Source organism: Agelaius tricolor, unplaced genomic scaffold (assembly GCF_023055355.1).
Source record: "Agelaius tricolor isolate 1412-34295 unplaced genomic scaffold, bAgeTri1.0.p SCAF_20, whole genome shotgun sequence".
Lineage (NCBI taxonomy): Eukaryota > Metazoa > Chordata > Aves > Passeriformes > Icteridae > Agelaius > Agelaius tricolor.
In genome coordinates, this window is record NW_027269280.1 from 5440561 (window position 1) to 5463065 (window position 22505).

A 22505-nucleotide genomic window follows, 5' to 3' on the forward strand; every position below is an offset into this window, starting at 1 on the left:
TTATCTGCCTCCCCATGCAATACAGTTGGTTTTCCCATCACCACAGTCAATGAAATCTTGCTTCTGATTCACAAAACAAGTCTCAGTTAACTCAGGCAACACTATCAGTGTTTCTGGAACAAAAATATTCTGCAAGTTGAGTAGAAATTAGGCCTTTTATAAGGCTTTTCTTCAGGAAAAGAGGGTCCCCCTTCAGTGCTACAGGAGTTCCCAGCAGCCAGAGGCACTGAGGTTCACCTTGGAGCTTCTTTGGAAAGTTCAGTTCCATTGCCCACAGCAATAAATTTCAATGCAGTACCTCATAAAAACGGGGAGATGAGGAGCACACTGCCCAAAAGCCAGGTGTAGATGCATGTATAGCAACTGATTAACTTAATTTTTAGAAAATATTAATTCCATTGTGGCCTTCTTCTGTAGTGACCTCTTTGCATCACAGATTGTTTGGCAACAAGATCATTTCATGTTTCACAGCTTCTAACATTTTGTGTGTGTGATTCCTTTTGCTATTGTTACAGAATACAAGATGGCAGATTTTTCTTAAAACAATCTAATGATATATTGTCATTTTGAGTGATAAGTCAATTTGAGATCAAGCAATCTATAAAAGGCTCACAGTGTTCCTTGCATCTCCATAATGGTTTTTTCCCCCTGAATTTCACTTGCATTGTAATTCCAATTTGCTTCATTTTTAGACTCCTCTGAAACTCAAGAATTCACTGGTCTCAGGTAAGTCCAGAAATTAACAAATGTATATAATTTTGTAGCAGTAGCATTTTTTTGCCAATTTACTAATTTTTCCAGAAAACTGACATGCTTATTAAACAGCAGAAGCCCCACTGTAGAGAACAGCTTCCTAATCCCCCTCACACTGCCAAGGATTGCTGATAAAGAGAAAATCAATCTGCTTACAAGGACATGGCAGTATTTTGAGATAAAGATCTCTTGATTTGATTCTTTCTGTGAGTCAGAGAAGGAAATTTCTCTTGCACATTCAGAGCTTGGAGCAAACCACTGGGAATGGTTTGGGAATTTAAAAGAAGACAAGATATCCACAGCACAGAAAGGCTGGCAACCCTGTGCCCAGTTCTGGAAGAATGAAAAGTTACTGGAAAACTCTGCAAACATTAGTCATGTAAACAGATCTTTATACATAGCCACTGGATGCCCTTGGGAAGGTTTATGCCATCTGCCAGTCCCTGAGAGAATCAAACAGCATTGCTCACTTAGCCAGGAAAATGGGCTCAGGTCAGGTGATCGGTTTGGTGGGCAGCCCTGATCCCTGCAGGAATCCCACAGGTCAAGAGGAGGTTGTAGTTGTTATTTTGCTTTGTAGTTCTGGCCTCTGCTTCCAAGCAGCCTGGCCCATCCCCTTCCCACACCATTCCCCTACTGCTCTATTGATTCTGCTTCCATTGCATGGATTCCCCTTTCCCTTTAAAGGTCCAGCTGTTGGCACCCCTGGTGCTTTGCTGTGGTTTGATTGTAGTACCTATTCCCATGTGTAGTCCTACTTCATCTCTTTGGCTTTTCTCTTTCTAGCTTGGTCCCAAGCACAGTGTTCCCCTGCAGGGTTCTCTCCTCCTGCTGGCAGGAAAATGTGAACCAGAGAGCTGAGCAGAGCATGCAGGACTTTGAGGTTCTGGGAGATGCCACAGGAGCTGTTGTGCTCACCTGTGTACACTGATGCACAATGACACATTAGAGGTGATAGTCACAAGCAAAAGAAAAAAAAGGCAAAGGTCCTACACTGACTTGAGATGATGCAGCAGGTGCATTTTTTGGGGTGGTTCTGCAGAATGTGCTTGGGCAGTACAGGAGAGACTGAACTTGCTGCTGTGCTGTCCCAGGGAGCCAACAATGCTGTTCTGGGTTTTGTGCCAGTGTCTCACATGTTGAGCAAGCTCTCTGAGGAAAACACTTAACTTGAAATATCACATACCTAAAAGCTCCTGTTCCAGTAAGTCTTTTTGTTTGCACATCCTGGTTCAGAACTGGAACCTCTTCTTGGAAAATACCCAGGGAGGTAAACAACCATGCTTAGGAAAACTTGATGGCTGCTTCCTGTTGGCAAAAGCCAGCTCTTCTTTGGAGTACTGCCAGCATTTAAAAGGGAAAACCTTTCTTATTTCTTAGAACTTCCCTAGGCTTTGAAATTATTTTAGAAGTCCAGAGCTCCTGAAAGTCCTGGAAACTTTCTTGTTTTGTAATTTTGAATTTATTTCCTTATATTCTTCCATCTGGGTGCCCTTTTGTATGCAGAACTCTGTCTCCAGCTGTCATGTGACCCTGTATGAGAAGAGGAAATTATCAGGAAATGTCAAGTTATGAATCAGTTCTGTTTCACCATAGGTTCAGGACCCAAAATGTGGGGGATATTGTCAGAATTATCCATCTCCTGCCTCCTACATTTTTGATTTGCTGACTCCCCAGAGGGCACAGGGTAGCAGCTGGTGTTCAGAGAGGGACAAGTCTATTATGGTTTGTCTTTGGTATCCTCACTGATTTGCTCTGTTAGCACTGACTTTAATGATAACTCTTATGTAAACAGGCAGGGACAGCTAAAGCCCTTAATCTACTAATTAAATAGATCCTGTACTAGTACTTGAATGTGGAACATGAGTCTTTTAAGGTGATTAATTAAAAGTGCCAGTCGGATCTTTTAACTTAGGTGAGTCTTTAATAAATTAGATGACCTAAGATGAAATAGAGTAAATAGCTTTTTAGTTCACTGTCACATGAATCAATCCATTGTAAATGTAGGAATTCCTTCATTTTAGCCAGTAACATTTGAAGAGTGTTTTCTGCTTTTGGTTCTCAGAAGCAGTGAAATCTATTTTTTGGCTTTAGCATAGAGTTCTTCATATTGCAATTAGTATTAGCAGCTGATACATCGTACACTTTAACCACGGGCTGCAAATTTATTATGTGATGTTTATATATTGTTCATTTTATATTTATTTTTTCCCTTCAGTAGACAGCTACATGTACAGAAAGGTGAAGAGTTCCCCAGTCATCACAGATTTGAAAGACTACACATTGTTTAAAACATTGGAAACCTTAACTATTCAAACATTAACTACAAACTTTGTTCATGAAAAATTGTTATAATCAGAGTTGCTGTGGCTAGTCAGTTGGTTAATTTGCATTGCTTCAATGCTGATTTACTTGGATGAATTGTGTTTCCAAACCTTAAACAGCAAGATGCAAAGCCACTTTGCAAGAAATTTTTTTCTTAGTACAAATATTCACACATTCTTAGTACAAATATCCATTGACAAAAACTTTTCTTTTTATTCTTTAATTAAGCTGACAAGCTACACTGGTTTGTTACTTTAATTTAGAATAATCGCTGATAATGACAAAACCATCACTTCCATAAATCATCCATCTCCTGCCTCCTACATTTTTGATTTGCTGACTCCCCAGAGGTAGCAGCTGGTGTCTCTGATATCCTCACTGATTTGCCCTGTTAGTAAAGCATCTGTAGTGAAAATGTGGTCCATTACGATGGGCTTTCAGGTCCAAAGTTCAATGGTGAGGTTTGCCTGCAGATGCTAGATGAGGATGAAGAAGATTCGAGGCTGTGGGAGATATTTTAACCCTTGCGCTGCTGCCGCACCCTCCGGCCCCGCTCGGGCTCCGCAGACGCCCCGGGCACGTCCCGCGGCCCCGGCGGCTCTCGGGCGCCACCTGCTGGTGGCCGCGCCGCGCTGCACCCGCCCCTCGCGGCCCCTCCCCGCGGCCCCAGGAGCTGCGGCGGCTCCTTCAGAGCCGGAGCTCCGCAAGCGCCCGGGTGTGTCCGAGCAAAGCTCTAAGTCAGCCCGAAAACTCTCTGCTGTGCAATTCTGTCTCAGAGAAAAGGGGCAGGCGTGTACATGTCCCTGAATTTACTGGGAAAAGGACAGCACTTGTTCCTATTGCTTATTAAGAGGTACACCAATATAATTTACTTAGGAAATAAGCTCTGCAGAGCAACGTATAGGGAATGTGGGCAATAGTCTGAGTTATCAGTTCCTGAAAACACCTGGACTGGTGAATGAGTTGACCAGGTTTTTATCCTTCCTATGGACAGCTGGTCTGCTCTGAGAAAACAGTTTTGGGCTTTTTCTATAATGTTCATCACATTCATTTTGTGATTGTGTATATATTGTTCATATATTGTGCATGTATTATGTAGCTAACTTTGTTTTCTCTCAAGAGCAGAGGGAAAAGGGTTCTATAATATCCATTTCTTTGTAAGGAAAATGAGATGTAGGAAGTTCAGTGTCAAAAGCATCCTCTAATGTTGATTGCCTGCTTTTGAGATAGAATTATAGAATTGTTTATGTTGGAAAAGATCTGTAAGACAATTGAGTCCAACCATTCCCCCAGCACTGCTAAGCCACTAAACCATGTCCCCATGTGCCACATCCATGCGTCTTTAAAATCCCCCAGGGGGATGGTGACTCCACCTCTATCCATGGCCCCTGATCCAATGCTTGACAACTCTTTCCATGCACAAATGTTCCCTAATATCCAATCTAAGCCTCTCCCGATTAAACCTGAGGTTTTTTCGTCTGGGTCTGTCACTTGTTACTTGAGAGAAGAGACTGAATGCCTAGAGAATGCTTTCTCAGACCATTTGGCATTGCACATAATTTAGTTTTGCTCAAATCACAGCTCTCACTGTCCTCAGCTGTAGTTATAAATGCTTGAGACTTCTGTATTCAGACCCTGGGCCTCAGTTTGTCATTCAGGGGGAAAAAAAAGAAAACATATCTGAAGTATTATGGCATAACTGAATTGTGAACTCTATACTGCCAACTGGGCAGGATGCCAATTAGAAATATTCGATGCTTTAATGATAGACAGTCCATTCTCTTCCTGTAACTTCCTGTTTGGATTTCTGCCCAAGTCGAGGGAACTTGGTGACCTGAGACCTAGTGCCTCATGTCACTCCTCAGTATTTGACTGTGAGGCTGCTCCAAGGCAATTTTGCTGTGTCTGTGGTCCAAGTGGAAGGGATCAGATCTTCAGCAACTCTTATTTTAGGCATAGGATCTGTCCACTTGCTGTGCAGAGCCCCATTCACATCTTTTTCTATTGGTAATTTCCAGACAGTTTAAGCTGTTCCTATGTTGATTGTGATGTAGGAGACCATATGTTGGCTGAGCATCAGCCATTTGCCTCATGGGGGAAGGAAAATCAAGTAGAGGTAGTTTGCACTAAGGGATTAAAATGCTTCTCTTTAGTACACTAGATGCCATGCATTTCTGAAATTGTACTGAAACATACCTGTAATCAAAAATTAGCACCTGTTGACCACATCTAAATTTGCATAGTGCCCCACAGTGATGTCCCTTGCTAAACATGCAGTAGTTTTGTGGCCTTTGATCCCCTGTACTGTAGTCTTAAGTGGGTGCTTTGTGGTTTACTGTAGGAGCCTAGAGTTATGGTCCTTCTTGACCCTTTGCCACTGAAGAAATCCTCCGTGATGTGTTAGGCTAACATTGCTCACTGTGTCATGCTAAGGAAGACACCACCTTGTCTTCACCTGTAACAAAGTACATTTAGGAAAAGAGCTGGCCATTTGTAGATTATGGTATTATTTCTTCTGCCATTGAATTAGGGCTGGGCTTTGTTTCCAAACATTGTGTTTCATAGCCAACAAGGGATCTTGGATCAGTTTGTCTCAATCCTCCTTGTGACTGAGTTATATTTTTAGGCTGTGTAACACCACGTATTAATGAGTTCCATGACTTAGCTGTACATACTTTTAATAGAAAAACGTGTAATTGGCTGACATCCAGTTCTTGTTCGAGACAGCAACAAAAATCATTACCAACACATTTTCCCCTCATCACATCATTGATGGAGGTTTTGCAGGCTTGCATTCACAGCCAAGCGAAAGAGCCCAGATAACCCAGCCTCGCTTAACTCAGATTCAGGAGCTGGGATCAGGGGGCTCCGATGAGCCTAGACACAAACGAGGAGCCCGCTGGGTGCCACCTGCGAATAGCTGGCACGGCCGGCGTGCAGCGCAGCGGTGTCTGCGGAGGATGGGATGGGTGCCCGTGGTACCCGCGCTGCCAGGGCACTGCTCCGCCCGCCGGGGCGCGTCCACCCGGGCCGTGCCCCCGCGCCCGGGATCCGCGCCTAACGCACCGGGCATGGCCGGCGGCCGCGGCAGCGCCGGGAAGCGGCCCGGCCGAGCCGCTACGGGCCCGCAGCCCGCTGGGCAGCGCGGCAGCCCCGGCACCGGCGGGCAGCGGCCCCGGCACCGGCGAGCAGCGGCCCCGGCACCGGCGAGCAGCAGCCTCGGCGGACGCGGGCCCAGGCGGTTGCCACAGGTCCCGGGGCTGCCCTTCGCCTCCCGGCCCTGCAGGCCCGGCCGCGTGGAGAGGCGATCCCGGCAGGGCCGTCCCGAGTGCCGCTCGCTCTCAGACCCTCGCGGGGCCGGGCCGAGCCAGGCCGGACCGCCGGCAGCGACGGCAAGCGCTGGGCTCGGCCGGGCCCGGCGGGGCTGCGGGCGGTGTGTGCACGGCGGGAGGGACCGAGCGGGTCAGCGCGGCGCGGAGGGCGGGGATAACCCCGTGGTGGCCGTCACGTGGAGCAGATGAAAGGGAAGCGGCTTGGCAGGGCGGAGAGGAGCCGGGGCGAGGGAAGGGGAGCGCGGCAGCGAGGAGCGGGGCGCAGCGCGGCGGGAGGGCCGCTGCCATGGGACGCTGACCGGCCCGGGACCCCGGCCCCGGAGCTGGAGCCGCTCGGGAGAGATGCGCGGCGGCGGGGCGCCGCTTCCTCCCGCCGCGCGATGAGGGGCTGCGGGGCCGGCGCGGGGCTGCCCGTGCCGCCGCTGCCGCCGCCTCTGCTGCTGCTCGGGGTGCTGCTGGCCGCGGCGCCGGGCGCGGCGCTGGGCAAGGAGACGGCGTTCGTGGAGGTGGTGCTCTTCGAGTCCAGCCCCAGCGGCGACTACACCACCTACACCACGGGGCTGCAGGGCCGCTTCTCCCGCGCGGGGGCCACGCTGAGCGCCGAAGGCGAGATCGTGCAGGTGAGCGCGGCCGGGGGGCGCCGCCTGCCCCAAGATGGCTCCGCGGGCCCGGCACCTGCGGCACAAAGCGGGGCCGGGCCCGCCGCCCCACGTGCGCCGCGCGGCCCGGGACGCGGTGACAGATGCGCGCCCGCGCACAAAGGCCCAGCGCCGGCCTCAGCTCGCGGGGCCGCCCCGCTTTGACAGCCGGGCGCGCGGCGCGGGCTCCGCTGGGCGGCGGGAGCGGGCGGAGCCGAGGCCGCCCCACACGCGCGACGGGATCCGCTCCGCTCCGCTCGCCCCTGCGCTGGGCGCTGGGCGCGGGGCCGGCGGGCGGGCGGAGGCGGGGCCGCGCCGGGCGGCCCCTGCCGGTCCCGGAGCTGCCGGCGGTGCGCGGCCGGAGCCGTGCGGGGCTGCTCCGCTCCGGGGGCGGCCGGGCCGGGCCGGGCCGCGGGGGGGGCCCGGGCTGGAGCTGGCGCGGCAGTCATGGGGTGCTGAGCCCTCGGGCTGTGCCGGTCGTTGGCCGCTCCGCGCCCGGCGGCGCTCGGAGCTGGAGCCGGGGCTGCTGCGCTCGGGGTCCCTCGGAGCCCGGCTTCCACCGCGTCACGCTTCGTGCAGAGCTGTGCTTGGCTTGCTCACCAGAGAAATGGTTCTTGTCTTTGACTGAACGCACCTACCCTTTACTCTTATTGAAACTCTTGAAGTGCTTATCTAATTCCTTTGTAGTTGCTTGTAATTGCTGACTTTATTTTTTCCCCCCTTTGGCTAAGTAGAGAAAAATTACTTGAATTGTGTTTTTGTAAGTTTGACTGTTAAGCAAGTGCCAATAGCAATCTTTATTTCTCTTTAACAGCTGTGGGGTTGGTTTGTTTGCGTTCCATATATGTATGCATATGTAGACATACATACACACGTAAATATACATACAAAACTTACAAGAATCTAACTGGTAGCAAGTAGGTTATAGAAACAACTGTTAAAGCTCTACAAACACAAATACATTACTATCAAAATAACTTTTTTTTTCTAAGTAAAGAATATTGCTTATGAATGCTTGATATTTCAAAACAGTTTCAGCTGGGATGATTTCTTATAAAAGTTCTCTTGGAAGCAGAAGAGTTGTGAGGCCAAATTGCTGATGTAAGGTAATTTTTCAGAGAAAAGAGGGATGGACCCATTAAGTTATAATTATGACATTTAGAAGAGGTGGTGCTAGTAGGGGCTGGAACTGACATGGACTTTTTTTTAACCTTTTAGTGCTTTTTCATTTTAAGACTTAATAGTGTCTTGGAGGCCAGCAGGAGACTTCAAAGGTTCTTTTGTGTCAGGTGTTAGTATTAAGAACAGAACATAGGCTGAGGTCATACTTTCTTGGTGACTGTGAGTAAAAGTGGAGAAAAAATAACCTGTTCCATTAAGACTCAGATTTGCACAACTTGAAACAAGGGTATTAAATAGACTTTGACAGGCCTTACTGTTTGTAACATCACCTGCCTGCTTCCTCATCATGCCTGAATAGACAGCACCCCAAATAGGAAAAACTACAGTGAAAGTCACATGATGTGGCAAATCTTTTACAGTCATTTATCACTCAAAAATTGATTTGCTTATTCATCTGGATGCATGCTAGATAGCATATGCCACGGACAGGTTTGGGGTATTTTTGTTTAATGAGCTGTGTGTGCTGCTCTTTTTTTCAGAGGGAACCTGGCAGATACTGTTCCAGAGCAGCATCAGTTGTATTTTCACTGTTGAGGTTTTAGATTGCATATAACATCTCTTGTCAGTGTCTTGCTTCCTCTATCTCATCCTGAAAGAGAGTTTATCAGAGCCAAAACTGATCAAGATTTTCACAGCACTGTTTTGCCTCCTTTTTTCTGGGTTGTATTTTTGTAGAACATTTTGACTCTGCTGTTCTGGATCATCATTTAACGTTCACAGTGAGGTTCAGAAAAGGCTCCTGAAGCTGTTGCCACTCAGAACCTGTTCAGCAGCAGCTAGTTGTACATCAGTCAGTGAAGCAAGCCCTCCTTGGCCCCAGCCCCTTTGTCAGTGCACACAGCTCTTTCAAGAATAAGATGCATTTTTCTTTAAGATGAAATATTAGAAGTTCTTGAAAATCAGGCACACATTAAAGAATGGATCAAAGGAATTGTGGTTTTGGGACTACACAAAGGCTTACTTTTGTTTATGTTAATAGCATCAATTACTCATTGGTCTTGAAAGTCTGAACAAAAAAACCCCAACCTTAAGAAACAATGCACTTTCAGCTTTTGATAGGTCATACATCCACTCCTGAACTGGTTATTGGTCAGATTCCTATCCAGTAGTGGTGTGCTATTATATTGTTTCTCAAGTTATTGTGAATGAATCTTATTAGGGTCAAGTGTCTCCCCAGAATAACTCTTCAGAGAGATGAAATGTTCATATGCCTTCTTTCATGTGGCCACAGTTTGTATTCAGCAAACTCATCCTTATGTTGCTGTGTCAGCTGGTCCTTAAACTGCTGGAAAGTCTAACAATTTTAGTGGTATCTGGCATACAGGAATATCCCATGTTTCTTGGGGCAGTATGCTGGCCATTGATATGGGCAAGAGATTGGAAGTTGCAGATGTTTGGTTAGAGAGTGACTGTGAAAACCAGACTTTGTTGAAACCTCTAAAATGATATATTGCTTTGAAACAAATTATCACTGGAGAACTCCCTATGGTTGAAACTTCCCCTACCATTCAGGGCAAAAGTTCAGATGTAGCCTTGTCTCAAACTCAATGTTACATGGCCACAGACTGTGCTTGGACAGTAAAAATCACTGATTTGACTAGCAATGGCTTTATTGCTCAGAGTGAGATTGTGTGTCTTAATCTACTTGCAACTGGTGAGATCCTGTTCCTGTTGCTTGTTCAGCTTGATAGCTAAGCTATGGAGCATCTAATATCATGTTTCTTATAAAGTTATGGTTGTGATTGGACTGCTCAGGTGAGGTGCTTGGGAAAGAGGATCAAATTTAATGCCTGTGATATGTCAAAAACTTTAAATTATGCGCATTCATCATTGTCGGTTTTCTCTCAGTCTTACTTTTTTTTGTACTCCTGCCTTAAATATGGTAATATGGGTGGATTTACTGATATGTACAATTTTGGAGAGAAAGAGCATGGAGGAGAGATTGGAGGATTTTATGGGTGGTTTTTCTTGTGCAATGAAAGTTTGTGTTTTGGTTGGTTTGTTTCTGCTTGGAAGCCTCAGCAGGGAAATGATGAACTTTATGTAGCCATTGAACTGGAGCAGTGTGTAGATGATGTAACAATCTCCACTTGCATATATTTTTTGTGCTTAAAAGGTAACAGTCTGAGGAGAACAAGCATAACTCAGTGCTTTAAGCTCCAGGAATAAAACAGAAGTGGGACACTTCCCAACTTCTTGCATGATACTTCCTAGTAGCAAATTATTGCCCATCTTTCTCTTGTAGAAGGTGGGGAGGCTTCAAACTGGACTGCAAGACAGTGCCTGTGTGTTCCTTCCTTCCTTCCAACTCCCTCCTACCCCTTACTTCAATGGCTTTCAATATTTCCTCTGTTTTCTCAAAATGCAAAAGTTACTAAAGGTTGCAAACTTCACTCAGAAGCATTGGCAGGTTTTGATGGTGTTGAAAGGAGTGACTTGAAATAACTGTGCAGATACAGAAGATGTCTAGCCATGATCAGAGGAGGCTGAATCAAGGGAATGTTTGTGTCCTTTGAGAGTGGAAGACAAAAATAAGTATTTTCGGGTTTTTTTGGTTGTTCTTTTGTGATCATGCAGGTTAAGTTTCTTCTTGCTGAGTGCCTGAAGGCCTTTCAAAATGAGGAAGTGGAATTATTTGTGGCTTTGAGTCACTGTTTTATTGAATGTTTTCTTTGCTAGTTATCCTCTTAGAATATGAAGATGCCTGTGATTGGGTTTGTGTTAGTTTCCATACCTAGCTGTGAATCTGTGGCTTGCAGTAATGATCCTGAGGACATCAGGCACAATACATTTACCTGGGCTTCAGGTTGGCTTTGTCATTGTGTCCTTAAAGGAAGAATAATTTGTTTTCAAAATAAGAGATTACTTAGGCAAAGGCTTGCATGGTTGTTATACCTGGACAGCCTTTGTAGAGTGTAATGCACAGCAGCTTGCTCACAGCAGAGGTGTTGTCTTGGGCTTGATCTCAGGACAGACTGGTCCAACTGTTTCACAGTTTTATCCCTCCCTCTGTCCTTTTTTTTCTTTTAAAGTTTCAATCATGGTTTATCCTGTTGTGTACTGTAGTTGAAGACAGCCTGTTAAGGTGTTTTGTTTAGGTTTTTATCCTCTTGTACTGTTTTGTCTTGACACTGAGCACTGTTCTCACACCCTGAGCTCCAGCCCAGTCCCATCATTGCTGGCTTATTTCTCATTGCCTTCTAGCTGTGATATTGTAAATAAGGATGCTTATTTTTTATTAATTCTTCAACACTGCAATATCTAAGATGTCTCTTAGAATGGTGGTGGAAAGACCCAGGAGGGGACTGATCTGAGGATGAGGTACCAAATTCAGTGATGAGTTACTGGTTCTGGAGGAAGCTCAAGTGTCTGCTATCTTTGCACAAAGCTGCAGCAATACCAGAATCCTCCTGTCAGAACCTTGTTGCAAGACTAAGGCAGTCCTTTGGGGAAAGGGTGGGAGACACAGTAAAAAATCCAGTGAAAGATATTTAAGTATGGAGAAGTTAGAGTGGAAAGAACAAAAAATGCTAATGTGACCCATTTAGAGGAAGAGGAATAAAGTAGGTTAACCAAGTAAATAAAAGCAGAAAGCTCACAGCACTGGCTCAATACTCAGACCAACCAATGCAATTTCCATACTTCCAAGTAAAGGTGGGGAATCAAGTGAGGAAAATAGTTTGTGGGAGTTCAGGTAACTTTTCTGCATGTGTCTGTATGCTTAGTTAAGCTTCCTCACAGTTGCTGAAGCTCTGCGCTGTTGAAAACCTTGCCTTTGGTGGCAGGATGCTGACCACTTCCTTTTCCATGTGCTCCTCTTGCTTGTTTCAGAGTTGGAAGTAGGAAAACCCATAGAGGAGTGGTGCTCAAAAACTGTTCAACATGCATCCATTTGGAGAATTTTTTTTTTTCATTTATATATATATTTATTTATGTTTAGACTGGATCTACGTGACTACAGTGGCTTATATCTAATTACAGCCTACTTCATGGTGTTACCAGCAGTTGTGGCCAGGCGTGCCCCATGGGTGGAACTGGCCCTCAGCCCCCCTGAGCACCTCTCTGGTGCCCTTGCTGGGCAGCACAGCTGCTGCCCTAGTCTGAAATGACACCAGGTGAAGTGTCTACAGGACATTATTCAGTGTGGCAGACTTGGAGGCAGCTCTGCTGCAAGCAGATCTTATAGGAAAGTCTTGAGTAGTTGGATAAAACCATTGATTAGCATACATAGTAATTTTCTTCCAGTTTATACCATCTTGTGGTGGAGTGTGTATTTAAAAAGGCTCCCTTTTTTTATTACAGTCTTCTAGTTCTTGTTTTGGAATTGCAAAGTGAGGCCCTTCTGAACCAAAATAACTTGCAGAAATGGTTTTTCAAAGTATGAATGCTTTCAGGAGGCCAGCATTGGACTGGTTAAGGAAAGATAAGATCTGGATGCAGTAATCTGTAGTGCAATAATCTGCTGTATGTTCTACCCAGTTATGTAGGTGGTACAGGTATTTGCATTAATACACTTTACTGCATTGGAAGTGCTCAATTTAGGAAGCATTAAGTGTTAACTGGTACATACTATCTCTTGTTTTGGGCATCTGCCCTGCAGTATTCAAATATGTTCAAACCAGAGCGTGTGCCTACACATAAAAACAGAATGAATGCAATTTGAATGCTTGGCCTTATTTCTTGTTTCCTGGCTTAAAAGGAGGGCCCTTCACACTCACAGACACCAGCAAAGGAAAAACAGATTGTTTTTAAACAAAGGTGTGGTTTGAAGTTGTTAAAACAGCAGCAGAAGATTCATGTAAAAAAAAAAAAGTAATCATATTTTCTGCTTTTTTTTTTTTGACTGCTTGGCACAAAGCAGAGGTGACCAGGGAAGTGTGATCTTGCAGATTCCCAACTGAGACTCCCAAAATTTGCACTTGACTGCACTTATCCCATTGGTGAAGCTGTGCTTACATTAGGCTTGAGCAGCAGTGCTCAGGAAAACAGGCCTCTGGTGACTTAGGGTGTCCTCTTCACAGTGGCAGACTGCTTTCATTCATTTTTTTCAATTTCCTTTTCATGCTGCTTAGAGACTTTTGTTGTTGCACTTGGCTTTAAGATGAAGAGCCAGTTTACAAAGGTTGATTAGGTGCCTGTTATGTTCCAGACACAAGTACAACCTTAAATATGCAGCTTAATATATGCAGACTCTCTAGGCTTCCCAGACACATGTTACTCGGTGCATTAATGTGAGGATTTTAGTTGTTTTCTAAAGCTGATGCCCAGCTTAAGCTTTCTGTTGGTTTCCTTGAGCTTAAGCTGCTTTATTATTTTGCATAATTTTCAGCAGTAAAGCAAATGGAAGAGGCAGTGAGGAGGTGACTGGCCTGGGAAGAAGGAAGGGCCATGGTTTAGAGTCTGCAGTCATGGTTGGAGTACAACTGTTTAATTAGCTGTACAGGCATGCATGTTGCAAGTATGTGCCTCCTACTGTGAATTTACTGCATGTGCTTGGTAAGCAACTTTCAAATACTTCTGATTGTAGCGTTTGAAAAATTGCTTTTAATTCAGAAAAGAGTCTTACTTTGTGCCAAGATCTGTTTTCCTACTTTGAGGCTTTTGATGCTTGCCTGCTTTAAAAAAATACACACAATAAAAAGTGGTTTAAGTGTGGCTGTGAAAAATCCTTCTTCTCTACTTCTTTTTCCATTCTACTCTGCCCCTCCTCCCCCAAGCAGAAGAGGCTCAAACCAAACTTGCAGTTGAGTTCACCTTTGGAACTGCAAGTTTTGAGCTTTTAAACTGTCTGCTTTGATGACACATGAAGAAATGCACCTTTGAAGGCCTGAACTGGAAATGCAGAAGGTATTCTCTGTGGACTTTCTACACTGATGGGTCAATTTCACAATTCTGTGGTTCATGGAGAAGAACCTCTTTTTAAAGGCTGCGTGTTTTTTTTAAATTTTATTTTACTTTCCTCACAGAGACTGCCCTTGAACTTTTATAGACTTGGATAAGTGGTGGCACTCATAATTGAGCCTTGATCAGTTTTACACTAATAACAACAGCAACAGTAATAAAACCTGTCTCATAGATAAAACATCAATATTCTATGTACAGCATGCCAGTTGTGTGCACTAGTGTTTCCTGTTCTTTTAGCCTGTCCTTGCTGGCTCTGGAGGTTAGGAAATGCAATGTAGCAGTTGCTGCTCTTTTCTTAGGCACACTGGGTTTTTTCTCCTAAAGCAGTCTCTAAAGGTGTGTGTGATAAAGTAGGGAAAGGTATTGGTCACCATTCCAGTGTTGTATTTTAACAGGTCCAGCATGCTTCCCCATACCTGATTTGTATTTATTTAGAAACCTTTTAGAGCAGATGCTGTCTTGCCTGCTGTGAGAATAAAGAGTAGATGAACACTTTAGGATTGGATGCCAAGCTGGCAGATATCCTGGATGATGTGCAGCAGGGCTGGGAGCAAGAAATGAACTCTTGAAACAGTGCCAAGGGATGCTGCTGAGTTCAGTATTTAAGAGGAGCCAAGGTCTGGAGACCTCTTTTTGCTCAGAGACAAGGTATCCCCAGTCTGGTAGCCAGCAGTGTTCTGCCTCCTTAAAAGATACTATCTTTTACATCCCAAAACTGAACCTGAAGAAAAGACTTTGTGGACTGGACTAGTTAATGCTAAAGAACTTCCAAAGTATGATAGTATTCTGGTTTTCCACTATTTTATTTCAGAAAACTACTCTGCCAGAGTTACCCTGCCCCCATTCTGAACTGTCAGGGACAGTCTTTTTGGGTTTGCATACTGGGAATTGGCAGAGTTTGTTCTACAGTGAAATAACACAGTTGTAGTTGCACATTGGAGTAAATTTCTCACACCGGACCTGAATGTCCTCAAATAACAAAAGTCAAATGAAGTGGTCTGCTCTCCTGTTGTCTACCACTCCTGTTATCTTCAGACAACCATGGGAAGGTGATTTGAAATCTTTCTGGACAGCTTTAGTATTACACATAGATCCCTGATGTGGAATAGCCAGCCAGAATGTATGCACACGTGTGTGTGTGTGTGTGTGTGTGTGAGGGATGCAGTATGAACAGAACCTCTGTTTCCAAAGTCTGTGTTAAGTGTTTGCTTCAGGGGCTTGGATGGGAACTTTCCTGGAGACATCCCAGCCTTGGAAGTTGTATAGGAAGAAGCCACTGTCCTTTTCAGGGAAAGGGCTGAAGTGTCCTGAAAGAGTTAAGGCTCTACTTAGCTCACTCATAAGGTATTTAATATCCTTATTAAACTCAACTGCTGGTTCACTTTTTTTTCCTCTTCTTATGCTGAATAAAATTTCTTGAAGAGCTGAGCCTCTGCCTCTCAGATCAGAGGCTCACATGTTGAAGCTGGCAGTGCTAGAGGCTAGTTCCTATCTGTGTGACAGCATTTTTAATTTAACAGGACTGGCTTTGATGTTCTTGAATATTTATAGGCAGCTTCAGATCACTCCAGTATGTATTCTTTTTAACTGGAGCAGAAGTTCTTCCTCACACAACAAAATTTCTTTCCCTCTGTTTACTCTTTGGTCTCCTTTGGATTTGTAGACATCAGAGTGGTTTTATGTTACAGAAATATTGCTTAAATACTTACTTAGAGGGGGGAACCACTTGATTTCTTTTCTAGTTCCTGCAGCTTGGGGGTAGTCCAGTAACTGGATCATAGCTCCTTGTTTGAGCCTTGCTACAGACACAATGTAGAAGAGATAGATGCAGTAAAATAGAATTTGAGCAAAACCCAGTTACAATGAATCCTTCTCCATTATCTGTGTAAACTCAGGTGGGTCTGCAGCGGCTCAGACCTGGAGCACCCTCAGGAATCACAGAAATGTTTGTCATAGACCCTAAGGAAGGAGCAGGTTGTGGTGTGAAGAGGAACTGAAAACTTGGGATTTGGCTCTTAATAGGAGCTGATCAGAAATTAGGGAAAAAAAGTTTTAGAAGGAAATTGCCCCTTGGATCATTTGACTTGAATGAAACTTTGACCAGCCTTGGGCAGGAGTGTTAAAAAAGACACCTGATGGATGAGCTTTCATTCAAGTGTTAACCCATCTCAGGCTTCTTTGCCTCAGTGCTCAGAGGCTGCTCAGAGCTGGCTCTGTGCTTCAATGAACAGAGATGTGGGGTTTGGGCACTTCAAATACCTCTGGTTTTGGTGTCCTGGGCCTTGTTGTGATTCACCTTTACCTTGATGGTGCCACAGGACGCAGCTTGTGTGTCATAAGAAAGTGTTCCCTCAGCTTCTGCTCTGGGCTTCTCTTTTCCCCCTTCCCTGCCATGTTCCCCTTCTGCTGTATCCTCTTAGCCCTGTGTAGTGGCTGTCATGTGGATTCCCTTATTCCTGATGTCCTGACCCACAGAAACTTTGCCATGGCCAACTGGGACAGCAAAGCAATGGCATTTTTTCCTGGAACTTCTCCATGTGGGTGCTGGTAGTTCAGGCAGATTCCTGTAGCCTTCTCTGCTGCACTCCCTGTTTGCTGTGAAGTTCTGTACACTTGGTGTTGCAGGATGATCTCCTAGGTAAACTTGGAACACCATTATTGAAGCAGCAGGTTTTTGTGTGTATTATTTTGAATGGTTTCACTTAATAAAAAATTCTGTCTTTCAGTGGTGATAATTTGTTTTAATATACAGCCTATAGAGGAAAAGGTCTGTGGGTTTAGATGTTTCTGTTATAGATGCAGTTCTCTGTTGGTCCAGCCTTTTCTAGTTCAGCAAGTGAAATCAATGTCACTGCCTGGGTGGATAAATAGCACTGGAAATCAACCACAGGAGGAAAGGCCTTGCTTTCTATTTGACATAAGCAGTTTGCTCAAAGAGTAAGGCTTCTCTTGCTATAGACATTCAGCAGGGAAATGGGGACCTGTAACTTACTAATGAAGGAGTGAGAGTTTCTGAAATATGCCAGTAAACAGAACTTTGTAATGTACAAAACTTGAGAAAGAACTGGATGGCTGCTGGAGTTCCATTCAGTGCTTGTGTCTAGGGATGGGTGGATGTGATAGTGACTTCATTTTTCTTTAGTTCCTGCCTCCAAACTGTTGTTAACAAATTCCTTCTCCCTACATACCCTGAAATATCCTTGTGAGACAGGAAAATGATCAAGTGTGGAAATACTCAATACTTCTGTCTCTGGGCAGGATCTCTCCAACAACCACAAGTTGTGCTAGGGGAGGTTTAGATTAGAAATTAGGGAAAGAAATTCACACAGAGGGTTGTAAAGCATTGGAAAAGACTGCCTAGTGAAAGTGGTGGTGTCACTGTCTCTGGAATTGTTCAAGAAATGTGTGGATGTGGCTTTTGAGGGCATGGTTTATTGATCAACATGGTGGTGTTGGACTTATCTTAATGATGGTTCTGTGATTCCCTCTGTCAGTGTGCTTTTATCTTAGTAAGAAGTAATAGACAGTAGCATACATCTAGTTAAATGTAATTGCAGTGAGAATTTTTGCAAATCAAATTACTTTTCCATCCTTAAGTTGCACTTGGTGTCTTAGAATTCAAATTGGTGAAGCTGGGAAAATATTTACTTCCTGTGTAAGTGATAAAACATACTGGGTGGTAAGGATATTGCTAGCAACTAACCTTGTAGATAAAGATATTTGTCAGACTAGGTAGCACTACTTAAGAAGCTGAATTTTATATATATATATATATATTTAGCAGTTGTGCTATCCAAGTACTGGTGAATGTTGAAATCTTGTCATTACAAACATTCCAGATAAAATGGGTTCTGCAGTCTTTAGAACAGAATCCACAAACTGATGCAATCTGTTCTTGTTCTTGAGACAGCAGAATTTTGATCTAGGTTAGGACTAGTTCAGGTAGGAAAGAGAGAGAAAAGTAAAAGGAATCCTGAATATCTGTCAAGGGAAAGTTGTGGGGCAGGGAACTTTAATTTTTTTACAGCATTCTTGCCAGAAAAAAAAAAAGCTTGGAACAGCAAACAAGAAGAACAAGAGAGAAGCTGAACAAGCCTTAGAAGAAAGCCATCCTAAAGCAGTTGCTGGGTACAGCACACTGTAAACACTGCCCAGCTGGAGAATGTCTTCTAGCACTCTCCATGCCTCTGGAGGCATGGTGGTTATGGCTGCTCTGCTTTAGGGAATGGTTCATGAACTGTATGATAGAGGAATTTAATCTTTGTATCAGTAGGATAATGTGGCATATCCATGCCCAACTGCAGGGCTCCATTTCTCAGCAGAGAACAGCATTTCTTAGTCTGAAAGAGAATGTCTACGTGAATTTGCAGATTTTTGCTGTTTGTGTTATGTGGAATTAACATTACAGACTGTGCCTCTGGAAGGAGGAGTTGGTTTTATTTCCCTTTTCAAGCTGAGACAGCTGCTAGAAGAATAGAATTTAAAAAAACCCAACAATATCTATTTAGAGATAAGGCAATTTACATTAAAAATACTTTTTTTAGAGTAATTTCAGGCATTTTCAGTGCTCCTTCAGCTTGATTCTTAAGGATACAGAGTACATTTATAATTGTGTAGTAATCTTTAAAGCAATTACGAATGTGCTGTTTGACAGGGACTTTATGGGTACTTTTTGGGTTGGTTTGGTCTTTTTGCTGTCCCTTTAGAAATCTGTCAGTGAAATGTCCTTGCAGATGCTGAGGGATGACTGCTAACAGTGAATTAAACAAATTATTGGAAGCATGAACAAAATGGGTTAGAACAAAACACATGATCTGCTTTGCAGCAGCTGAGCATATGCTGCCTAACTGAAATGCTAGAAAAGATTGCTTTGAAATCATGAATGTTTTAGGAAAATATTTACATTTTCTGATATTGCCCTGTTCCTGTCTCTCATTAGCTGGTGGAGAATTGATCTCTGATGTTAAGACCTCAGGATCATATTTCTAGTACTGAGGCAGGTCCTGGATTATTCAGGGGGTGAATAAACTTCATTCAAGGTGTTCAAAATTTGGCAGCTAATCCTGGCAGAGCAGCAGCTCTCCCCTGCTGTCCTACAGGCTGCATTTCCAAGCCCCCATTGTTGCTCTCTGAGGTGGATGGAGAGGAGTGGGAGCAGCTTCTGGAAGGGTTCAGGTGCTGGTTACACCTGAGATTGTTTCTGGGGCTGGTCACAGGAACCCTGATGGACAAGCAGTGGCTGATGTTAAATCTGGGTGGGTGAGCAAGGGAGGAAAAAAAATTAGGTTTCTCTGATTTCTTTCCTGGTGCCTTTTTCTTGCCTTTGAATTCGCATTTGCTGATTGCATTTAGTTCCTGTGTGAATTCTCAGGGCACTACCAGGGAAACACAGAACTGTTTCTGAAATTCAAGGTGAAAATGATTTGCAAGAGAATGAATAAAAGTTCATGATCCTAATGTTTCAACCCCACTCTTCTATAAAAATTAAGATAGGAAAAATTATAATAACCTCCAACTAAATCAGAGTTAATCTTTGTGTAGCTGAATTTCTCTTCTCATCTATCTTTGAGGGTAGAGAAGGAAGCTTTGGTTTGTTTTGAAATGTGATTGGTTTAGTCCTGCAGTTGGAGGTATTTGATAAAAGCTCTTTGTTGTATCTAGCCACAAAAGTGCAGTAAAAGAGAATTAAATTAGGAAAAGATAGAATTTCTTACATATGATGCTCCTTAAGTGTTATTTTTAATATGTTTTATCTCTGGTCCCTTGGACCAAGTCTCAGAGACACTGAAGGAAAATGCCAAGGTGCTGTAGAATCTTGGAATTCCCAACCCAGCCCTGCAGGGTCTGTTAAAATAATCTCTGGTGCTGAGTCTGGTTATCCTTCAGGACAATTTTATAGGTGGCACTATTTCTGTCATGTTCTGATATTTCATGATGAAATTACTTACAGATGGGTTGCAGGCAGAGAAACTAGGGTTGGTATTTATTATCTCAAGAGACCTTCCCTTTCTTGAAGAAAGCTAATTAGTAGTGCTCTGGAAATCACTTCAGTGCCCTTCTTAGGGTCAAAATTAGGGATCTGACAGAGAGAATTAAAGTGCAGATAAGCAGATCCAAAAGCTGGCTATTCAGACACATCTCAAAGTTCCAGCAGGATTTACGTTTTTTTTTTTTTTTTTTTGCTCTAATATTGCCCAAAAGATGGGTCATGCATGAATAGTTGCATCAGTGTGCTGGTCTGGTAGGTAATATACTGCTTTTGTAGTCCATATAGCAGAATTCTGAAAATTGGTCATCACCTTTATTTTCTAGTACATTTTGTGATAAGAAGTGTTTGCCAGCCACCTTTCCCCAGCCTGCCTGCCCAAAGCCAAATTAAACTTCTGAAATTGTAGTGTGGGATTTTAAGCTGCTGCGTTGGTTGAAGATGTCTCTAGACTGCAAATGAGAAAGGCAGAGCTTTGTTTTCCCCTCAAATAAATATTAGAACATTAATTTAACTTTTAGAATGTGATTTAATGGCTCTTGAAGGCCTGACACATCCCCTCGCATCAATCACTTGTGCAAAAATGTTAATATAAAGTTCATACTTCTTCCAGGTAATAGTGATCTGTTATCAAATATTTTGGATTCTGTTCAGTGTTCCAGTTCAGCACTGGGAAGGACTGGGCATGGCAATTGGCCTTGAGCACTGTGTTGGGCATTGAGGCACAGGCACTGCTGCATGACATCGAAATTCCCTGGCACACTCGAAATTCCCTGGCACACACTCGCCCTGGTCGCTGTCAGTTGCAGCACCAAAGTTTTGCAAACAGCCACAGCTGTGTTTTCATGGTACAGCTCAGCTGAGTTCTCTCTGGTTTATCTGTCTGGGAAGGCTGCTGTTGAGATTTGCCCAAGTTGTTTCCATCGTCTTTGGAAAAAACAATTGAAATTTTGGGTCTCCTGTGTGTAGAGTTTGTGCTGACTCCTCAGGCTCTGCTGCTGAGTGAGTGATGCAGCTGTTGCAAATATTAGCCAGTAGAAGTAAAGTAATGCAGCACCTAGAGCATTGAATATTTTGAATGGGAATTCAGAAACCTGAATAATGTAGAACTGGCTGTTGTTTCTGCATATTCTGGTGTGAGTTTCTTACCCATGTTTTGTAGAGATGTTCAGTGAAGGAGCTGTTCAGGCAGCCATATAAATCATATATATTGGGGATGCTTTTTAGCCAGTTTTAGGTTTGCATAGAATCATTTGACAGGTAACTTTTCAACCTGCATTCAAATAAGAAGTTCTTATAGGTTGTAACCTCTCTAATTTTTTAACCCTTACTCCGTTTCTCCAGCTTGTGTACTGAGACAGGTCCTGTAGAAAACTATGCTCATGAAATTAACAACTTTATCACATTAAATGCTCAGAGTGAATCATAATTTTACAGCTTCCCTTCAGTTCTGACTGTTCTTAACTTTGAAACCATAGTTCTGAAACCACAGAGAGGTTGGAAGAGGTGTTTCATGTGCTGGAGGTTAAAGATTCCTAGCAGTTTTAGGAGAAAAACTCAAGACTGTTCCTCTATTCAGCAAAATCAGGTCTGAGGCAAAAGCACTTGGCTGTACCTCATTGCCTTGCACACCCAAAGTGTGTATCACACACACACCCCCCAAAGCAAGTTTTATTGCTTGTGTTTTCCACATGTGCACCCCTGACTTTGCTATTGGTAATCCTGTCCTGCTCTCTGAGCTTTGGGACCACCTCAAAATAAGTGAGACTGCTGAAAAGAAGGGAGAAAAAAAGAGAAATTTTAATGGCACCAGACAGAAGGCAATGTGGGAAGTTATTTACTGTGGCAAATCCCACATCCTTATTACCAGAACTGTCATAATGGGGGTGGCAGTGCTGCAGCAAACACTGTTTATTTTATCCTTCAGAGGAAGGGACTTACCTTGATATACCTGCAGCACTCTCCAAAGGAACCCCTTCTCCACTCTGCAGATATAGGATAACATTTGACAAAGCAATGAGGAGTTGAATCTATCTGAGCTTTCATTCTCTGTGTGGGTAACAGAGGTGCAGTTATTTGAAAAAACAGCTAGGTGTGTGTGAGAAAAATAAAAATTCAGAACTAAAATGTCCAAACTAAAAATGCAGCAATACCTTACTCTGTGTTGTAATCTGGATTAAGGTTTTGGCAGCACATCTGCCAGGTTTTGAGAGCTTTAAATACAGATGTGCCTTAGTAAAGAAGATACAGCTGAAGTTTGAGTGTAGCCTTGTACAAATACAATCAGACAAGATGTGATATAAAAAATAAAGTATAGAATAAAAGCATGATTAGAAAAATGGCATGGACAGCCTCACTATAAGCAAAAGTATTGTTTTTAATTAA

At 43.8% G+C, this 22505-nt stretch overlaps 1 protein-coding gene across 1 annotated transcript in view; it reads left to right on the forward strand.

Moving 5' to 3' along the window:
• The first annotated feature begins 6468 nt into the window (after positions 1–6468).
• Positions 6469–22505, forward strand: part of ZNRF3 (zinc and ring finger 3) — a 66513-nt gene continuing 50476 nt past the window's right edge. Inside the window, exon 1 of the mRNA XM_071445293.1 lies at positions 6469–7030. Coding sequence (XP_071301394.1) covers positions 6596–7030 — 435 coding nt within the window. The 5' untranslated portion in view covers positions 6469–6595. The remainder of the gene's footprint in view (positions 7031–22505) is intronic.